Genomic DNA, 22649 nt, shown 5'->3' with positions numbered 1-22649 from the left:
ATAAAAGCTGCAGCCAGGCCAGGGTATGTGGAACATGTGTCCCTCATGTGGCACTGTGCAAATCATTTCTCCGAAATTTTTACCAAGACGTTAACCCATGTCACGTATTAATCTGGATAAACTACGTTAACCAACATTGAAAAGTGTCATTTTCTACTCTACATGTTGGTTGTAGCCTTTTATTAATCATCGACCTTAATTTAACCAAAAATGAGGCACAAAGAATTAGTACCAATCTTAATACTGCACTATTTCTCAAGGGTCGAATTCTTGCCCCTTGTCCTCCGATATTAAGGCCTTTGATCTGTTGGTGTTACTTATAAAGAGGGCTTACAAATGAATTACATGCAAATATTGCACAAAGAATAATGTTAATAAAGTATTATCTTGATCGTGTCAGGACGTTTTGACATAATTTCAGACCCCTCAAGACCTGAAAAGCAGCCTTAGTGTACATATAAATGTAAATAAATATTATATAACATGTTTTAGAACGGTATGGTTTTAAACGAAGCGTGAAATAATCAAATTCCACCCTTTGACAGACAGCTAGGAATATGCTTACGAAAATAGACATATTATCGACGTGCACCTTGTAACTTCTTAAAGACAAAAAAATTGCTAATGAAGCGTAAATCAATCGACCATCTATATAGTATAGAAAACCCTGTGCGTCGGTTTCATATCCCCGCGGCTTCAACTATGTAACAGTCAACACAGCCCTATGATGTTGTGTGTTGAGATTTCAAGGTTTAGTAAGGAAATTACTCATTTTGAAATTTTTGTGGAGTTTTTAAAGTTTTAGAGATATCAGGAAGTTCGACAAAAAAAGCAAAATGCAGCAAGACAAATATGAGCAGGAACAAAGAGCAACATCACAAAGAAGCTTATTAAACAGCCAGAAAAATGGAGGTACTGGTTTTGATTCAGAACAGTCAGAGAACGGTAAATATTCATCATGCTCAAAAACTGCAAACTTTGAAGGCGGCGGTTTATTTGTCCGTCAGGCACAAGATCAACTCCCTAGCGCAGCCGAACAGCAGGATGAAACAAGCATGCTGCTGCTCTGTAAAAACTGGGGAGACAACAGTCCCATAAACGGCGTTCCTAATATCGCACGCTCGACATCCAGTGTGGGTAAAGTGACCTGGACTTTACTGCTTTTAATGTGCTTTGGTAAGTTTGTCGAATAGATATATTTTACATCGTTTACTTTTCCTAAATGTATCTGCTTTTCTTATCTTAAGTTTTTAGTTATAACAATTTCTTAGGTGGTATGCTAACTTTGTTTTCTGGATAAAGATGTATTTTATGAAATTAATTAAGTTGAAACTTGAAAACGGATGAAAATACGGGAGTCTTAAAACATCTGTTGGAACTGATATCAAACATTTGTCTTCACGTGTTATTTAAACCTATTCCAAGGATTGCCACGTTAAGTATATCGTGTTACCCCACAGGATTTTTCCCCACATCAAAAACAAATCGATGTGTCATGAACCTTTTCATACATATGGATTGAATGTCCTAAACTTATTCAATTTTAGTACGCTTAATTTAAGCATGGGATCGAAATAGGACGTTAGTTTTTGACTTACTTAGCGACTTTAGCAATATGTAAAACTTAATCATTCAAACATTCAAATAAAAAAGGGACAAAACGTCGGATGCAAGGCAGGGATAGGTCGAGCAAGTCGAGAAATAATTCGTGGCAGAAGAAACATTTCTCCTACAAAATCATCCTGGATGGTTAATCTCGTGTAGAATACCTTTAATAATAATAATAATAATAAAACACTTCTTTAAAACCGCGCTACACATGCGTCTCAGCGCTGTTTACATAAAAATATAAACTCCACAGATAAATTAAAGCCACTATAGACTAAAAAACAGGATACTTAAAAATTTTAAAAACTAAAAAGATGCTATAAATTAAAGTATTCTTTAAATAAAAAAGTTTTTAAATTCTTCTTAAAACAGTAATATGAGTCATCCAGAGACACATTAGATCTTGTGATAAAATTAGACCATAAAATCGGTGCACAAATCTTGAAACTTCTGTGTCCATATGTCTTAAGAGTCTTTTTAGTGTCTTTTCGCTTAAATTGAAGTTGTCCACTAGATCGAAGTGACCTGATAGGAGTTAAAAGTTCTGTGGTAGAGTTTAAGTAAAATGGACAGTCGCCCTTTAAAATCTTAAAAGTCAAAAGTAATATTTTAAAAACTATTCGTTGAGACACGGGTAGCCAGTGGAGGTTTCGCAGAATTGGTGTGATGTGGTCGGACTTCTGAGCTTTACAGAGGAGACGAGCAGCAGAGTTCTGAATTGATTGTAGCTTTTCCATTTGATAGTTAGGTATTCCAAACAATAGGCTATTGCAATAATCCAGTCTAGAGGTTACAAATGCATGGATGAGTAATTCAGTTTGCTTGGTGTTAATAAGGTGAAAGATCTTGGATATCCGTTGGAGACTAAAATATGCTGTTTTACATACTTTGTTAATGTGTGATGTCATTTCACATTTGTTATTAAAAATAACACCCAAGTTCCTTACTTCTGTTGTTGGTTTTATAAAAGAATCCCCAACTCTAATACTATCAAGTGCAGTATTGTCTTTAGAAAACTTAGAGTTGAAATGGACTAATTCAGTTTTTTCATCATTAAAAACTAAGTAGTTGGACTTGAGCCAAGATCTAAGTTCATTCACACAAGCCTCAATAGTTGCTTTTTCATCACAAGGATTTTCACATATAACATATATCTGGGAATCATCTGCATACAACATCAAATTGAAACCAAACTGAGCAACTATATCCTCAATTGGTGAGGTGTAGAGTGTAAACAGTATAGGACCAAGCACGGAGCCTTGTGGCACACCATAAAGTAATTTGCTTAATTTTGAAATAGAAGAGCCTATGCGTACATGTTGCTCGCGTCCAGTTAGATAAGACCAAAACCAGGAGAGAGCTGTCCCAGTTATCCCAAAACGGTGTGCAAGTCGTTGGAGCAATATGTCGTGATCGAGAGTATCGAAAGCTGCTGATAGATCAAGAAGAATCAATATCACATGTTTCTGATCATTCAGGGCTTGGAAGTGTCATTCTGCACCTTAAGAAGGGCTGTTTCTGTACTGTGGTTTGGTCTATATGCAGACTGGCATTTTGCATATAAGGAAAAACTGCTCAAATAGTCATTTAATTGGCTTGCAACAATACGTTCCAGGAGTTTGGAAAGAAATGACAGATTCGAGATTGGTCGATAGTTTTTTAGGACATTAGAATTAAGGTCTGCCTTCTTTATCAGTGGTCTTATCACTGCCTTCTTAAAGCACAGAGGGACTTTTGATATTCAAGTGATGACTTTGTTATGAAAATTTTTACAATTTTATTTTGATCATCACCACAGCTCACAATCTATCTGTGTGTGTGTGTGTGTGTGTGTGCAACATTTGGTCTTATAAAAAATTTACACCAGATTACAAGCTTAAGCTCTATTACCGAGCCTAACATCACTTTCACTCCTCAATTCTTGTTGAAGCAATGTGATAAAGAAACTTTTTATAAACATAAGCCTAATTACCCATTGAAAACATTTATGTGAACTGAATCGATAATGGACTTTTGAAACTGAATTTTTTCTTGTCTTTTCCTTATTGTTGTTCATAAACCCAAATAAAAACAATGGATATCGGTATCTCTTCATTCCCCCCTGTCCTGACAACTACTTAATTCATTACATTCACTTTGACTAATACACTCCACTGTTACCGGGAACCTCTCTTCAAGACAGTTATACAGATGAAAAAACAGAGATATGTAACTGCACTGTTAGACAATAATGTGTCCTAACGCAGTCTCTTGTTATCAGTGTTTCTGGGGTTTTACCTTAGGCACTACGTAAGCACGGTATCTTAAGTAGTATAGCACACTGTTAGCCAGGATAGTATTCAATTTACCTTCTCCGTTACCAATAACATTGCTTTAAAAACTTTTTTCTATTATGGCAACTTTAACGTAAACCTATAACACGCTTGCTATCAAAGTAAAGCTAGTGTGACGTCTGTTAATCATTGCGACATCCGGGTTCTATTTCCAAGAATCTAATTGGCCAGAATGAAGAAAGGTTGATTGGGCATTTAGACTTCGTTTGCACTTCCTATCAACAGGAGTAACTGTTACAACGTACAAGGCAAATCACGGTTATAAGAGATAGGCAAACACAGGCCCATTCAAAGCGAAATGCGCTTACTTAACTTGGCCTTTGAAGTAATTGTGTCAAATAATTTTCAAATAATACCCGAACCCAACGCAGTTTCTCGGTTTAAAGACCCAATGCAACCTAGTCTATTCTGTTACGTCGCATGGGCTTCTTAGCAATAACATTGTATAGTTAACTAATAAGTATAACTAAGGTATAGTTTTCTACAAACACACTGGTAGAAAAGCATATGGCACTACAATTACAAATAAAGGAATAATTGAAAATCATAAAGAGAAGGTAGAGGTGGATATTCATCACAATGTCCTTACAGGTTTTCACAAATCGATTAATATCGACCAATATCATTAATGGTCATTTCAACGTATTGGCTAAAATTCCAGGCACAGAGGATTAACGCTTTACTTGGTTGGAAGTAAACTAAACAGGAAGCATCGAAAATGATCATGAATTGTAGTGCTAGCATAATGCTTCCCTGTCAACGTGATACAGATCGAACACATGCACTTAACAAGGGTCGATGTTACCATCATGTGGGTCTCACGTGCATACTGTGCTGGTTTATTTGAGTTGGTAAAGAGGGGTTGGGGGTGGTGGGGGTGGTGGGGGGAAGCTTATGGAATGGATTTTGATCGAGTTTTTTTCTACACTTTTTCCGTATGGATCAATGTCAACTTCACCTTCATGCTGTATCAAAACGCGTTTTCCAGATCATCCGAAGATTTCAGGTGATGCACTTAAAGAACAAAATTGAATACCACATCCCGCTGTTGTGATCAAAACTCTCAACCTTTTTTCAGCTAACTTATTCATACATGACACATTTCATTTACCTTACGGTTATGGGTGACAAAACATGATCTAAAATAGTTCGACTCTTTGCCATTAATCATTAATTTGAATTCCAGTTAATCCCAGTCTTCTGTAATTGCATATATTTCGTTCTTTTGTTCTGATTTTTGTCCTATTTTTGTTTCTGATGAAAAAATACAATATGGCAGTGGCAGTAATCAGAATATTTATCAAAAATATACATCCTGTACATTTTAAACCTTTACTAGTATGAATATTTTCTTTAATGTTTGTTGCCATTGATAGACCAGTTTTATGCCAAAAGACTCGGCGGTCTTTTCTTTACTACAGTAAATATCATCAATGTAAGCATAATGTCTCTTCAGAAAGAGTCTTCTCTAGCAAAATAATGTTTTACATTTTTTAGTACTATATTTTTGATAATTTGAGTGCTTTGCAAAATGAAAATTTACATTTCATTGGTAAACAATTTTTGTATATTTAATTGACTAAATTATTCTTTATCTCTTGTCTTCTCTTATCTCTTAACAGTTATATTTCAATAATTACAATCGAATATTGACGGTTCACACATCATTGATTTATAAAAAAACAATAAATGGCGCCGATTATCCTCTGAAGTTTTTTATATTGAATTTTCTTCTGGAATCTTTCTAATCCAGGTGAGAAACTGGCACGGCACAATTTCAGCTGTTGTTATTACCATTCACAACAGTTCAACACAAAGGTTGTGTTTGAAAACTGCTATTGACTACGGGTTTGAGATTGGATACTTGAATTTACACCGCGGCGTAATCGTCAATTATGGATTACCCACTTCCGATTCTTTATAAATGGGCTACAGACATCAGCATTTAGCTAATTGACGTTGGTCCGACGACTTGACTAGGTAGCCTAAAAGTCCATCATATATCAGCCTCGTATAGTAACCGATTATTCAAGTTGGCGCAAGATGAGTACGGGGGCGCAAACTATGTATCCATCCGAAAAAAATCAGTTTGACTTTTTCAAAAACAGCTTGGTAGTAGATCATAATTCCCAAGACCCAGAGAAAAGCGCTCGTGAAGAGAGTCTAATTGCCTTGGCGTACGACTGGGCGTCCAACAGTCCCGTGAATGGAATACCGAACGTCGTGAGGTCGCAAAATTTGATCAAGCGCTTCTTCTGGCTGGTGGCGCTTCTAGGGTGTTTTGGTAAGAGCAAAACGTTAATTGATTAATTGATTAATTAATGAATTGATTGATTGATTGATTGATTCAATTGAGAGAGAGAGAGAGAGAGAGAGAGAGGATGTGAAACCATCGGCTCCAAGGGATTGACATTCCAATTACTTTGATCGTAATCATGCAGAGCAAATTTGGAAACGAAGTTTGGTGGGCAGCAACAGACTTTAATAGTAGGGTATGATACATTTATTGTGATGCGTGTTGAGATAAAAAGATTCAGATAGAATGATGCTTATCTATCAGCTTGAGAATAATTGGTAAATTAAGTAATTTCTGGGTTTTATTTAAAAGATGCAGAAGGCAGTTAATATATCAACGTTTTCACGATTACATATGTAATTGAATTCTTCTAGTGTTTTAAAACTATGAGAGGTAAACTGATTTTTGCAGTATCGCATGCAAAAACAGGTAATAACTTTACATGAATCGGTCATAAAGATAAAATGAGAAATAGTGCATCGATGTTAGAAGGTACAGATTACTTTTGGTGGTGAGAAGTGGGCAAAAATAACTAATGTGAAGTATTTTTAATCCATTTGTTGGAATGAATAATGCCTTTCCACGCATTTCACAAAAGCATCAATCATATTCTTTTTTATATACTTATAAGGAAGGTTTCCGCCTAAGTTGGCTACCACAAATTGACAAGATCATGACAAAGAAATTGAATGATTGTTTGTCATTCTTGTGCATAACTTTACAAAAGTAATCCAGTCAAAAGAGCACTTGTGTACTAAATTACTGAGGTTGCTTACATTTTTTTCACAATACAAATATATTAAAAAGAAGGCTAAACTTCCATCTCTATGTTTACGTGCAATTTGTTTATGTCAGTTATAATGAAATCCATTATAAAGTTCATCCTGCAATTACGGATTCGCCAAGAAGAAACGAAAACTGATGTCATGGCCCAGATTGCGTTTGTTAAATGCGCTCTTATTCTAAACCCTTAGCATGGGATCATACAATAAATACTAAAATACTTTTAAGCTTCAGCCACATTTACAATTACTTACAAGACAAAAGAACAGGTGGACAGACAGAACAATTAGCTTGAGATCCCATAGCAAGAAATAAGTGAAAATAAATTCATTTTATCACCTACTGTTTACGGCATGACTGACGACAAATGATCAAATAAGCTGTTCAATCCCGGGTATTTTTGTGATCGATGCTAATGGAAAAGTCAACTTCGGTTCGTCAACTCAGCCGTTGCAAAGTGATTGCATATCACTGCCTTTAACTTATTCATGGGCAGTGATTGATGTAACATCTATCGTATAAACAAACCAGTTCAGAAGTTCATCTTTTATAGGTAAAGGTGTCCTGAGCGTCCACACTTAAATTCTATACCACGCGTCAATCAAATAGAGCTACGTCGAGTGTTAACGCTAGATAACTGGTATCTATTCCACGCTGACTTTTTTAAATTGCATGTGTAATTCAAATAAATGTACTTCAATGTGAAATGATCTCCTCTGATTATAAGCGCCCATTTCTCCGGATCACTAATTGGTGCAGTTAGTATGATCTGACAACTGTTTGTACATGTAGTTTTTTTTCTATAGTTCAAATGTGTGTGTGTGTGTGTGTGTGTGTGTGTGTGTGTGCTTGAATTTTATTAAAAAGACAATTTGTTCTATTTTGCAAAACATGTGGTCTTAGATTATCTCAACTGTACCAGTTGCGGCAAGAGTATGTTGCCTTATTTTTCTACGTGTAAAACAGCCGAGTTACAGTAAAAATTAAAAACGTTTCCTATTTGTTGAAGATGAATTCCTATCTTCTCTCGCTGCTCTGGGTCTAACAGAGGCGCGTGCTACTTTTTTAAAGTTATTTCTTTTTATCATTTGTGAAACAATGAACCCGTTCTCTCACTAAATAATCAACTATAAAACTTCGTTTACTACAGTTTACATCGGTTTCTATTTAGAATTGATCAGGTTTTAATGTACGTCAATGGCAAACAGTCTAAATGTGATAAACACCAATTAAAAGGACTTATTATTATGTTTTTAACCGTCTGATTCAATAGTGTTTTAGGCTAATTGGGCATATATTGTTATCAGTAAAGTAATTGATGTTTAATCCAAATACTTATATATTAAGTACATCATTAAATCGATTAAAAGAGTACATGGATACTGGTATATACATAGGGTATGTAACCATCTCATTAATGAGGCGTGACAATTGGGGACATTTTTTGCTTCAGGGTTCTATTAACGCCCCGAAATCCTAACACAAAACTGGCTTGGATTAATTGATTATAGACTGACGGGCACTTGGCAAACTGGCGATTAAGCTATCAAAGCAGTTTGGTCAATGAAATTGCTATGCATCCATCATATCTCTGTAAAAGAACTGGCACGATAGCCGTGCTTGTAGACAAAACTAACTCGCACTTATTGATTGCAGATTGACGGACACTAAGGGGTCATTCCCCGTGAAACTATCGTTTTACGTAGATCTGTCCAGCTCCGCGGGGACTCCTGCTGAATGCAATCAGATTAACAGATTAACACGCCTCCTCCTGGCTAGGAGTAGATTACAGGGAAGCTAATGATTATAAGAGCACTCTGGAACCGAGGTTGCGTCTTAGACTGTTAATCTGATTGTATTGGAGTTGGATCGATCTAGGTAGAACGGTAGTTTCATTTGAGAATGAACCCTAAGCTAGGTAGCGATTAATCAATTTTGATGAATGCAAGCGCTACATATAGGTTGCTGTAAACTTTCTTTCTTAGTTGCATTTCTTACCAACCCAAACGCAACCCAAATGTACGCATTCACAAGAAAATAACTTGAATTGAATATATAATTATAAATAATTTACTTAAACACCCGATCAAAAAGAAAACTGGAGAGCAACACATTTTACGTGTTTGTCAAGTCAACAACGCAAGTACAATAAATTGATTTTCACTCAGTATTTTGCCCCATTAGTATTTGTTAAATTTGGCGTTGTGTTTGAAACTTCTACAAAACCAACTTAAGCACTAAACTATTTCTGAACTATTTCTGTCTATTTTTCTTTCTTAACGCAACGGTCCATGAAGTCCTGTCATTGCAGAGTCGTTTGTCCAGTCATAACAGATACCTTTGTTCAAGAGTATTCATATTGATTGCCCCAGGGGTGGAAGGAGGGGTAGCCAAGGGGATATGTTATTGCCCAGGAATTGTTGAAATATTCCTGGAGCTTTGTGTGTACTTGTTTTTTCTTTCCTTCGGTTTCTTTTTCTTTCATCGTGCATTTTCGAAACATTTTGAAGAAAAATAAGGAAAGATGTATGACACGATAGACTACATTAAACGAAGGTGCCCCCCCCCTCTTTTTCATGTGCCTCTAGGGTAGGAAAACACACCGTGCTCAATACTGACAATATCAGTTGCGGTAATTTTGGTCAACATAGTCAGTCGGGGGTGTGAGCATTTTTGAATGTTATTATTGCGCTGAGCTTCAACTATTCAGTCTGTTTTGACTCGAAAAAATGGGGAAAGGCGATAAAAAGCAGCAAGAATCATTGATTGCGCTGTCCTATAGCTGGGCGTCGAACAGTCCAGTGAACGGATTGCCGAATATAGTGCGCTCTGACATTAATATCTTCAGACGGACAGTATGGATTATCCTCTTCCTCGCGTGCTTTGGTAAGATGTGGGTGGCGTTCACATAGGTATCATGCATCTTGTTCAGCTAAATATTGCTTTTATGTACCAGAGAATTAAACAGGTAATTTGCAGCAGGCAGGTCATGTGAGATTCTTTTCTTGGAGGAATGATGTAAATCCGATCCGACAAATATACTCCATTTGAGAAAAACCGACATTTCAGCAGCAAGGGAAATTTGACACAGACTTAATAATAATAATAATAATAATAATGATGAAACAGGCCAAAGTATGATATAAAATAATACAAAATTGCATTTTTTGTTGAAAAATGCCTAGAACATTTGAAGTAGGTTTTACATGTGAGATAAAATTGAAGTCGTTGATTTTACTTCTTTTTTTAGGTGTTATGGGCTATCAGACTTGGGAACTGGTCGCTAAGTTCTACAGGTTTCCTGTTGATACGACGCTGACATACACCCATTCCAAAGAAGTGTACTTTCCCGCCGTCACTGTCTGTAATGTAAACCCACTAAGGTAGGTCTCAAAATGCATCTCTGAATGTGCTATCTGTATATAGGTACTGTTCCAAAATCTCCTGCCTTTTAAGTTCTCCACTTTTTGAATATGCATTTCTTTACTTTTAATGTTTTTGAAAGGCTATAAAACAAAAAAGACGTCTGCTATATGTAATAAAGATAATCTAAAAAATGAACAAGTTTTCCACAAACGTGGCTGTCGAATTTTGGGTAACATTGTATTGTTGACATTTCATACACTAATTGATCATTCATTCTGCTGCATTTCATAAATAGGTCAAATATCTGGATTACTTCCCGTCATTAATAATTCCAATCGACTCTGGATTACCAAACACTTTGTTCATTAAAAGCCTTGTTCGGTTCAATACTTCTTAAGCACAGAGCTGATTATAATCTAATTGGTAAGGCTTAATTGGATAAATCAGAAAAGGTACCCGTTGAAAGGAAATAAACGTATGGATTAGAGAATTAATATTTACATGTCTAGAGTTCTAGGTGTCAACATATTGCATTTTCATATATTTTTTTCTACGGTTACTTCAACTTACTTCAGTACCAACAAAGGAATCTATTAGGAAGTCAAAGTGAATTTTGCCATTTTCTTCGCTCTTCTTTGCCTGTACTATTTGATTGTAAATATTTGATTTAATTCGACACACCCATTTATTCTTCCAGGAGATCTATGCTTTCAAGCGCTGGTGATGATGTTTACGCTCTCCTAGGGCCGCCAAAATCACAAATGGGAAGCAGTCCTGGCGGTGCGCAAGCACCAGCAGGTCCTGCAGGGTCCTTTGCAAGTCAGAGTCAGACCACCCAGGCAGCTGCGGGTCCTCCAGGCCCCGCCTCCTCCAGCATAACAACACAGGCACCTGCTGCACCTGGCCCAAAAGGAAGTGGCAGTGGTGGGACAACTCAAGCACCGTCTGCCAGTCAGACCACGGTAGGTGCGCCTGCTGGCGGCGGCGGTGGGACAACTAAAGGTTCAGCTTCTAGCCAGACCACAGCAGGTGCGCCCGCTGGTGGCGGCGGTGGGACAACTAAAGGCCAGGCTTCTAGCCAGACCACAGCAGGTGCGCCTGCTGGTGGCGGCGGTGGGACAACTCAAGCTCCGGCAGGACCGCCAGCACCGCCAAGTGGCCGAAAACGCAGAAGTACCGGGACAAACAGCACTAGTACTTCGAGACGGAAACCAGTGAGTCTTTGGGTTTACGAGGTTTTGCATGAGCAAGATAACGGAAAAAGGGTTGACATTCACATTCGGTTAAATTTTGTTTCTTCAAAAGAAAGAGAAATGTTGCTTCCTTTTTCTTTGTTTTTCATTTCTTACAGTATTTTGCAAAACACAATTCTGGTTACCATAAAATTATAACGGTATTTTAACATCTAGGGTCAAATGAACGAGCGTTTCGAGATGCGGAAAAGATTTGGAAACATTTGGGCCAAACTAAACTACACAACCCGCGAGACTGTTGGTCATGAATTGGATACTATGATTATTTCCTGTACTTTTAACGGAGTGACATGCAGCTCTGCGTAAGTTTTTTTATTAATCACGATTAATCATAAGCTAGGACACAGACTTTACCTCCTAATCTTAATAATTATTTGCAACATTTAAATTTCAAATGCAGATATTGATTTGGCGACATCATTTTTTATGCCATACAAGTTTGCTTACAAGGTAATATCAAGCATATTTTAAACGTTTTAGAAATTTCACTCGATTCAACAATCATCAGTTCGGGAACTGCTACACTTTTAATTCCGGATGGGATTCAAGCATTCCCGTAGAAACTAGCAGTAACGCCGGCCCTTTGTATGGTGAGTCGACTCGTTAAACCACAATATTTGATGTTTTTTTTAATCAAATCTCTGTAGAGCGCTGACAATTAGAACTTTATTTTAGTCCCTAGTGCAGTTACATATCAATTACAAGTTGTATATTTCCTATGAGCAGGCTGAGTTAACACTTGGGTCTTTTTGCATCGACCGGTTTGATTTTGACTGCTACACCCGGGGCAACGGAACACTTTGAAGCGAACATATGAAAGGGGATAAAACAACCTTAACTTAATTACCTGCAAACTGGAGCGGTACCCTTTTTGTACCGCCCCTTTTTCACATAGACCACGAATCCCACGAATCGCCAGGAATTGACAAATTTCAGGATTCGTGGTTGAATCGTAATCAGTTCGTTAAGTTCTTAACAGTTTCGTATATAATCGTGGTCAGTTCTTGCAATTCTTGATCAATCGGGAATTCGTGGCAAAAATTTTGAGCTGTTCAAAATTTTGGCCACAAACTCCCGATTCCAAAAAACCGTAGTGAATTTCTGGGCAATATTCGTGCGATTCCAGCCGAATCCCACGAATATTCGTAACACCATCGCACCTGTATCGTAAATGAATCGTAGGGCGTGTCGAATTAGACCAGAAAATTGGCAAAATCTCACGAATCCTCACGAATCCTGAAATTTGTCAATTCATGGCGATTCGTGAGATTCGTGGTCTGTATGAAATAGGGGCATAAGCGGGCATATCTTAGCCGTTAGGGACTGGGTCTAGTTCAGACTGACCTGAGTGTCGGGGCACCATAAAAGCTAGCTTGCACACTATAGTAGCTTTTTAGCATTGCTGAAATGGGTTACATATGAAATCAAGATCGAGCTGGCAATATACTGAAATCAAGAACCTAGGGTACATGTAGCTCAGACCTGACTCCCAGGCGACCTGTCTCGCCTGCTATAAGGATATCAGCATACACTAAGTAGGTTTTCATGACAACGAAACTATTTTTATTATTCTCAGGCCTGAGCCTTGAAATGTACATCGAGCAGTCAGAATACATAGGGGACCTATCCGAGTCCGCTGGGGTGCGTGTTCAGATTCACAGTCAGAGGTCCATGGCATTCCCCGAGGATGAAGGCTTTAACATTGCGCCAGGTTACCTCACGTCAATGGCAATGACGCGGGTATGTCATGGTGTAGTGATATTGATGAACAAAGAGTAGTTTTAACTTTAAATTCAATGGTTTGCAGTAGCAGGCTTTTTTATTTTAACCATTTCTTCAGCTAAGCTCATATCCAATGAAATGTCAAAATGTTGTCACGGTATGACGAAATAAAAAAAGATTATTTTTGCTCTTGTTATCAATTTGCTTATATTCTTTATTGTTATTTTGATAGTTTTAACGTAGTATATTCTGTTTATTAATTTTTTTAATTTTAGCTAACCTGATGACGGATAAATGTTATAGGCCCATTAGCCAGTTTTCCCCGCAATAAAAAATAAATATATAAATACCAGCATATTTCCTTATATGGTGTCATCTTCAAAATTTCAAATTGTAGGTGGAGATTACGCGAAGGCCACATCCCTATCCCAGTAAATGTCGCAATTTCACGACCGAAGAAAGCAAGCAAAAAAGTGTGTTCACGTCCGTGCACAACGTGGACTATTCTGTGTCGGTAAGTCTAGCTCCAAGTGGTTCATACAGAGCGAAAGTGAGAAATGTAATCGTTTCCAAATATACATATTTTATTATGCATTGTGCACTTGAAATGTTTACCGTTGTTTATTGTTATTTTAAGGGCTGTATGAAGACTTGCTATCAGCGCTATGTGATTTCGGAATGCGCATGCGGGGACCCTGCCTATCCCTTCAGCTTGGACTTGGAAGCGTTCTCGGACTTGAAGAATAACATTAATGGAACGACCGCGGAATCTGTTGACCCTTGTGTTAGTGACGCAGATGGTGAGGGAATCATTGTAATCAGCACTAACACATTTTCCGGATCTTACTAAATACAAAATGTAAATTAGCACATTTTTTCTGGGACGAGAAATTTTAACACAAAATATGGTTTTAATATCATGCAAACTGCTTACGTTTCCCAACTCAGACCTTAAAGACGGTAAAAGCTTCTCAAATTAAGGTATCTGGTGTCGACTTTTCCTCTAAAATGTCAGAATGACGTTCAGCGTTGTGAATGAACAATTATTCGTTCACGGCTTTGTTATTTTCAATTAGAAATGATGAGAAACAGAATCTAAGTGCAGGCACCGATCTAGCAATTATTCATGAGTAGGAAAATTATAGACAAAAAAATGAAAGGAGTTGATTTTCGGAAGACTAAATTTGAGTCCGTCTGCTAAGAAACTAAGGTCTGCACCTGGAATTGTCCGTAATGACACTTAATGAAGTCTGCTCATTTCCAGATGAGTGTGTTGCTGGTATCAAAAGAAGGTTTGCTGATGATGATTTGTCTTGCGACTGTCCTTTAACATGTGTGTAAGTACTGTACAACTACCATCGCTTACTTTTTCTTCGTTTTTCTAAATACCAAATTTGGCGCAAAACTGATACATTTCGGTTGTTTTCTTGCCTTGCCCCCCCTCCCCTTCCCTCAAGTATCCCTGAATAACAAGGTGATTACATAGGAAGTGATGTACATGTTATCTCTATGTATGTTTCAGAGATGTTGAATACTCCGGAGTTCCGTCCTTGGCAAAGTGGCCGTCCAAACAATACATGGTAAGTGTATCTCCAGTGTAAAACTAGTTGTTTGCCCAGAAATTTGAAAACAAACCATGGCGAACAGACAAGTGGTTATTTCTACGAATCAAAAGATCTGAAAATGCCTTAAATGGTTGTGTTATTTTATACTTAATTGTTATAATTTTTTTTAATGGTGTATTAACCGGTCGTCCCGCATTTTTTTCACGTGATACGTGGTTGCATTTTTTTCTTTGGAAATGTAAATTTCATTTTGAAAAGGAATAGCAAAGGGAGGCCAATGTTGTCTTCGTATTGAATCAAACGTTTTAGGCGTAGTCAACTTTCCTTTCAGTCTACACTCCATGCGACCTTGGCCTCTGCTGGAGCGCACCTGGATAACATTATCAATGGAAAAAACGGCATGGCCGCCGAACCTGGGTAAGCCATAACAAGCGGTTTACACATCTCGACAAATGCATAATTACTCAGACGTTAAAACCACACAATGGGGTTTAAACCTTTATATAAGTTTTCAATATTTTAATTTCCCTTAATCACCAAGTTATACACCATATCCATAATATTTCACAAGAGTATGGTCCACAAATCTTTGTTTAGTTTTTGAGTCTCTCTTCCAGTGGAGAATGAGACGGGTGAATTTCACATTTGACGCTACAAATAAACATTTAGAACTCGTTTATGAGTTTATAAATCGTGATTTGCTCAGCGGTTTTGAATAGAGCATACCTTAGTGATAAAATGAACATTTGCTGAAATTTCAATAAATCTATTGTACAAAGGTCTAACGCATATTGTATGCCTTTAGGCTAAATGGCCGGATATTTCCCCTTTGATTTTTCACTTGAATAAAAAAAGGTATTTTGAATTGTAAAGTAAAAGAATGAAGGGCAAATTCTTCCAATAAAATTTAATCAGTAACTTTACTTTTGCAGTGACAATCTACTGAAACTTGAGGTGTATTTTCAAGAGCTAAATTTCCAAAAAATAAGCGAAAATGTTGCGTATGACGTAAGTATTTTGCTGGAGACAGTATTCAGTTTTTAACGGACATCTTGTTTTCAAATCTTTTTTTTGCCAAACTAGATTTGAAACTCATTTACGTGTCTTTATTTTTCTCTGCTATTAGGACCAAAGAACAATTCATGTAACTTGTTTATTATTTGTAGGTTTTTGCTCTCCTTGCTGACATTGGAGGTCAAATTGGGTTCTGGGTGGGACTGTCCATCATGGCTCTCTTTGAAGTTGTCGAACTTATCCTGGACGTCTTCCGTCTCCTACTCTTCCGCGTGGGGAGTTTCTGCTTTAAAAAACAGCAGAAACGCCCTCCCTCCAGACAGGTGAAAGTTCAACCGGCGTCAGAAGAGAACGTCTTGACCCCCAGACTGGAGAAAGTACGATTCACTTAGGAGAAGGGGCCCTACGATTCAAGTAATCGAAACTGTATATTTTGAGTTCAAAGGAGAGGCGATATTCGTGGATTAAGATTTGGGGTACATGTATTTATGGGATTATTATGCTGTAATTTATAAAGCATTTAAAACACTTACCTCAATTACCTGGAATTGTATTTGTCACAAAGACTGGCCTTGTATGTAAACGCGGTAGCATTATTTTGTGCACTCGAGATAATATCTATTCGGCTGTCTATTTACTTATTTCATTATAGCAGCCTTAGGCATGCAGGCGGCGTTATGGAATTGGTTTTTAGATTCAATAGTTTAAAATACTAAACATGTCTCCTCCTGTTCCAGTATTTATCATTATAAAACATTTTTCTTTTCATCATCATTAGATATGTATTAGTTAATTGGTTATATTTGTAGATTCTGTTAAGATGAGTACACAATTCTTAAAGCGATTTGCCATCTTTATATGTATATATTATTATATAATTTTCATGAACCAATAAATATGTTTAAGAAATTTCTCCTCCAATTTATCATGATACGATCAGTAGGCACGGGCAGCTTCGTTGTAATAACAATTAATGCTATTTACATCCTTTTTTCAGTATTTCCCCTCACCGTTCCCTGATAAAGGTCTGTCTGTTGGCTTATTCTCTACCAGCCACCACCTACTAAATGAGAAAAATATGAAAGATAGATTAAGTGTAAATATGACAGCTAATAAAAGTTAAGAATATGTCAGACAGCATAACTTCCGTCTCTGTCTGTAAAACCTATCATGTTTTACTGCATGGCTGCATGTGATAACTTATATATAAGTATATACACTATATAGTGTATATAGTGTATATAAGTATATACACTATATATTTAACTATTTCATTACGTTACTTATGTATTTGTTTGGTCATAGCCTTCTTAAAATTGTATGAGAACTAATAAAGATTATTATTATTATTATTATTATTATTATTATTATTATTATTATTTGCTTCCCAATAATTTCAGGGACTTGATAATTTAAGAAATAATTTAACACAGTACAAATATGCCCTGAACTCACTCTTAGCATCATAATTGGTATTTCTACCTAAATTTTACAAGTTGCTTTTGGATTTTGAAGGAGACTGGAAACCTGCCAAGTTCATAGTTTGTAATTCCAAGTTTGACGTCTACAGTGCTCAATATTTTCTGTCCTTACCGTCAAACCTGTAGCATCATGATACCGTAAATGCTGCTCCATGTCACACAAAATATACATCAGAGGGAACAATTAAAGAAAAAAAGGTCAACCCTATCTTCCTCTGGAGTTACAGTAAAAAAAATATAACACGAGATTTTATCAATATTAAGTATTGGTTTGATACCACTGTAAAACATTTGCCAGCCAATTAATAGGGAATGAACTGTTTACATATGCATTGCCTCCGTCCTGTATCGAGATTTTATTTCTTGATCATTGAATTGTAAGTTTTTGTAAAAATACTAAATCTGGAAGATAAAACTATAGTTGATCAAAAGATCGCACTTGCCACGTGCTTATGTATGGTCAACCAATCAGAAGAGGGGCTGTGCTGCACACATCTCCAACACGTCATTACGAAGATATTGAATATTTCTTATTATCTGATTCTATTTATGTTTGATACTTGAAACATTATTTAAATTTCAGTTTCTCAGTACATAACTCACGTTTGCAAATTAATGTTATAAATGTTATTATTATACATATTTATTATAACAACACAATCGAAGCGATTCCCAGCGCCAATTTGATTCTTATAATAATAATTGTTAAATTGTAACCTTGAGAGGTTAGAAAATTAAGAAAATATGCATTATATGCTTCATAAAAGACATTATAGTGTATGTGAGTGTTTAACTCGGCTTATAGAAGTGATTTTGAAGTTGAATGATATTAAGGAGAGATTTTTATGAGTGATAAATTTACACATATTGTTCCATAATTTACACATTCGGTATCTGCATGCGCAAGTTCTCTTACCGACCCCAGTCTTTTTAATAACGATTTTTTTTTTTTTTTTTTTTTTGGGGGGGGGGGGTCAACTTTCACCTTTTAAGGGTATAAAAGTAACACATCTTAGGTTTTCCTTGAAAAATTTTCCCACTTTTACGAACCAGCGATAATGCATTAAAAAATTAAGCGAAAAAATTTTAGTCAAAACAAAGGTCGATCTCGCGCAAACCTACTAAGTGCAAATTTTGCCGGTGTAACAGGAATGCAAGTCCGGACTCCCATATGATGAGTACAGGTAAGGGTTAGTTGGAGTATTGGGGTTAGTATATGGGACGAATGTCACCTGTACAAAGTAATGGGAAGCGGACTACGGTTCCTAGCGGAGTTGCATTCATTCCTGTTACACCTGGCTTTATCTACAAGATAATGGCCAGGCTAGTAATTGTCATTAGAAATAACGCTTCCTCGCATTTTTGTTTCATTTAATTAATAAAAATTCGCATGAAATACTGGTCTTGGTGGTTTTAAATGATAGAAAAATGTTTTGGTGTGTAGGAATTTTTCAGTATTTCACCCAAGAACAGTGCACCTTCCCCTTTCAAAAAAAGCTTAGTGGAAGTTCTCAAATTTAATATGTCAACTTTCATGAACTCGTGAACTGAGGGTTAAGATTCGTGCATATACGAGGTTTCACGTTTTCCTCCACGTTCACGATATTTGTGGCGAATAAAAAAAATTCCAAGTCCCCTTAATCAGGTTTTAAGGGATCTTGGATATTAACGAAAAAGTCCAAAACTAATGCAGCTAATGAAATTTCCTATTAACTTAAAGATAAGGTCTAGCAAGCCAAACAATTTTTCAAAGTTTGTAGTCACAGTGTAACACGAGTGACGTAATATCAGCGTTTTGAGGCTAAAATTGTCTTTTTTTTAATCAAATATTTCTCTTAAACAAAAAGCCCTATTAATACGATTGAAATAGCTATCTAAAGGTTAGCACAAACTCCATAAGACTCTGTCAGGATTTTCTCTTTTTATTTTTACTTTTGATTTTATTTTGATAAAACGTGAATTTTACGAAATATATATGGACCTTCCAATTTCAGTATTAATAACTTCAAAAATAAATTGTCAATCCAAAAACCAAGACTCAGTCGACTAGATATTATACTGAAACAGAGACACATCAAATTTCATGTCAATCTGACAATTACAGAATGAGATATGGGAATTGAAGTTTAGACTATGTTATCAATCTTCAAAGCTGAGAAATCGCTCCTAAACTTATTTGCTCAGGTAATTGGGCTATTTAAGCAAAATAATTGCACCTCCACCTTACCTGTTATCATCTTGTTGATCGGGAAGGTCTATACACCATTACGTGTTAAAATTGGGTTGTTTGTTTCTATCTAGATGCCAGAAAATCTTACTTTTGTACGCAAACTTATTCGTACCACGAAAGCCGCTCTTCCCTGAGAAATGATTGACAGCTGAGTAGGTCTACCTACTCTCGTTTCACTGACGTAATTAATCATAATTGTGCCTTACGCAGTAGGAGTCTGTGCACTGTCTAGGAAGTGTCTAAGGAAGCGCTTACAAACAAAAAGAGGATTACTGGGTGTGCCAGCAGAGGACAATGCCACCCGTCGTGCGTGGACGCCGCTCTACACACCAAGACGCGAAAATTGAGAAAGCAAAGCAAGATTTACTCCGAGAAATGGCCGAATGTGGGTACGTATATGTCATGATGCCACAGAGTGCCAAGACCGTAATATGCGAATTTGAAAATGTTTTGGGTGGCAATATTACTTAAAAACTTGCTTGCTATTACAATCTTTATTGTGCATAAAATGATTGCCTAACGATTTTTTTCTGACAACCCCAGACGTTGTACGAATACTCAGCAGTTCAAGTGTGATCTCGAGTCTTTACCTAGACGTGATTTAGACGCTATAGGATAAAATTTAATATATCGTTAACAATGTAATGAAAACAATATAATATCTGTTTTATAGGTATGATGGGAAAACATTTGCCCATAGTGTGGACATGACCGTGACGGCGCTACGTATCAAGGGGAAGAACCACAGGAAGATACGGTACCAGCATTATTGTAGCTGGTGGAAGGAGTTAAAGGTAAATAGTAGACCTGTGCTAGTTCTATATCAAGTGACACAAACGTGAAGACGATGTTTTATGCAATCACAAATAATATTTTATTATTCTGTCAATTAAAAAGGGCTCCATATTTATATTATCACGTAGGGCCTGCAGTTTTGTGTTTTCAAATGTTCGCTTCACATCCACCTCATAAAATAAAGATGCCAACCTATATTACCTTTTTTTTCTAGTTAAAAGGTGTTGGGCCCGAGGGGTGCCACTACTCATATCCAAAGGAGGTCTTGGGCTACATCCGAGCGCTTGTGCCGAATCAAGTGAAAGGAGAGTTTAGGGAGGTCAGTCTAACATCACCTTGTGTGTCATGTTTCTGAGTCAAATATTACATAGGCATGTAAAATATTAAAAAAAAAAAAAAACAGCAGTATAACCTCAATTTAGCTTTAAAAATACTTACCAGCAAGTACATGTATTTTTAGTATGTTATCCTCTCTTAATTAAAGAATTTATCAGTAATTTGTGCCAAATACATTCCCCATGGCCAATGCCAGTGAAATTTAGGAATAATCAAAGTCACGCCAGTAGATTTTCATCTGGTCAATACTCGCAAATTTGTAGATTTTGTTAAATGGTCAGAGGAGTGATACCTTTTACGCAAAATTAAGTAATTTACCATGAGCACAATTTTATTATATCCAGGGATTAATATGTAGTGATCACTTGTGGTCTTTTTTTATTCTAAAATAAATTAATCAGGTCTTATTTCATAGTAAATCATTCTTAATTTATTATCGTTTCAGACTGGCTATCTTGTCACCATGCAGCAATTTTGCAGGGCTGTACTCTAATCGGAATGAAGATACCGACATGTGCCAAATTTCATGTTTTCGCTTTTTTTTGTAATTTTTATTGTATATTGCAAAATATATAAATAAAGGGTAAATGAAAAAATATGTTTTGTTCTTCGAGATTCGATACATTCATTTCCTTGACCATAATAAAGCTACTTTACAAACCCTTTTTTTGCTAGGTAAAAAATCAGATTGGCAGGATTAAAATTTATTGGTTATGAAAGCAGTCAGAGAAATCTCAGTATTTCACAGTCAATTGATCTTTGTATGGCGGTAAATCATTTCACCACTAGTACTAGTAATTGTATATAAAGGAAGGAATACACTTTTAAAATATGAACCTATTCTTGCTTTTTCTGAAAAGGGCAGCTTCATAGAAACCACTACCAGACTATAAATGAATTTGTTGCCCCATCCTGTAAAATTTCACTTACCAAGATGAAATTGATCATTTTTCTGGCATTTTTTTTCATCTTGTCAATTTCTTAAAGCAAAGTTGTGTTCGGGTGAGGGGTCATCATTATTTTCCAATAAAAAAAAATGAATGCATGAGAATGGTTTCCTTTCATTTGTAAAGTATAAAAATTTAGAATACAGAAAAGAAAATTCTTTGATTTAGGTATTTTTACTGGTGCATTCAATTCCTGCCTTGATATACACCTTTCCAAGATAAAAATCAGTCACTCCACAATGACAATAACTTGGTCAATTGAAGCTCCAAGATACTAGTGACACCAAGCTTGAATGAATAACATAAACGGTTTTCTATCTAGGTATGAAATCTGGGCAGACTGTCACCTAACAAGATAAGAGATCTGAAGTAAAAGATTTTATATTTACTTCTTTCTTTTTGGAGACAATGAAAAGGTTGCTACAGATTTAGTGTAGGAATGACTCAGCCATACAAAATAGAAAATTGGCCTGTACTGGATTGACACCTTTCTAAGATAAAAATCAGCCACGGTTACTCCACAATGACAATAACTTGGTCAATTGAAGCTCCAAGATACTAGTGACACCAAGCTTGAATGAATGACATAAACGGTTTTCTATCTAGGTAGGAAATCTGGGCGGACTGTCACCTAACAAGATAAGAGATCTGAAGTAAAAGATTTTATATTTACTTCTTTCTTTTTGGAGACAATGAAAAGGTTGCTACAGATTTAGTGTAGGAATAACTCAGCCATACAAAATAGAAAATTGGCCTGTACTGGATTTACACCTTTCTTAGATAAAAATCAGCCACGGTTACTCCACAATGACAATAACTTGGTCAATTGAAGCTCCAAGATACTAGTGACACCAAACATGAATGAATGACATAAACGGTTTTCTATCTAGGTAGGAAATCTGGGCGGACTGTCACCTAAC

General features: G+C 36.4%; 2 protein-coding genes across 5 annotated transcripts; both read left to right on the top strand.

The window, feature by feature from the left end:
* Nucleotides 1-648: 648 nt before the first annotated feature.
* LOC106152772 (epithelial sodium channel subunit beta-like) lies at nt 649-17163 on the top strand. 4 transcript variants are annotated; one of them, XM_087002199.1, is made up of 14 exons: nt 649-1176; nt 10271-10403; nt 11084-11352; nt 11416-11600; nt 11796-11941; nt 12120-12229; nt 13216-13379; nt 13759-13875; nt 13999-14161; nt 14626-14698; nt 14884-14941; nt 15258-15343; nt 15859-15934; nt 16093-17163. In XM_087002199.1, the coding sequence occupies exons 1-14, from the start codon at nt 837-839 to the stop codon at nt 16330-16332; spliced, it is 2160 nt and encodes a 719-aa protein (XP_086858325.1). In that variant the 5' UTR covers nt 649-836; the 3' UTR covers nt 16333-17163. The 4 variants fall into 4 exon arrangements, with proteins under 4 accessions (XP_086858325.1, XP_013381986.2, XP_013382056.2 ...); XM_013526532.2 differs by having other exon boundaries at nt 11084-11600; XM_013526602.2 differs by lacking the exon at nt 649-1176 and adding an exon at nt 5889-6225 and having other exon boundaries at nt 11084-11600.
* A 2428-nt stretch (nt 17164-19591) lies between these two features.
* Nucleotides 19592-21380, top strand: LOC147764928 (uncharacterized). The gene is made up of 4 exons (XM_086998830.1): nt 19592-20040; nt 20325-20445; nt 20661-20765; nt 21228-21380. The coding sequence occupies exons 1-4, from the start codon at nt 19946-19948 to the stop codon at nt 21273-21275; spliced, it is 369 nt and encodes a 122-aa protein (XP_086854956.1). The 5' UTR covers nt 19592-19945; the 3' UTR covers nt 21276-21380.
* The last annotated feature ends 1269 nt before the right edge of the window (nt 21381-22649 follow it).

Source organism: Lingula anatina, chromosome 1, assembly GCF_051362555.1.
Source record: "Lingula anatina isolate TDL-2025a chromosome 1, LinAna3.0, whole genome shotgun sequence".
Lineage (NCBI taxonomy): Eukaryota > Metazoa > Brachiopoda > Lingulata > Lingulida > Lingulidae > Lingula > Lingula anatina.
Note: the sequence above shows the minus strand (reverse complement) of the source record. Positions and strands in the feature narration are given on the sequence as shown.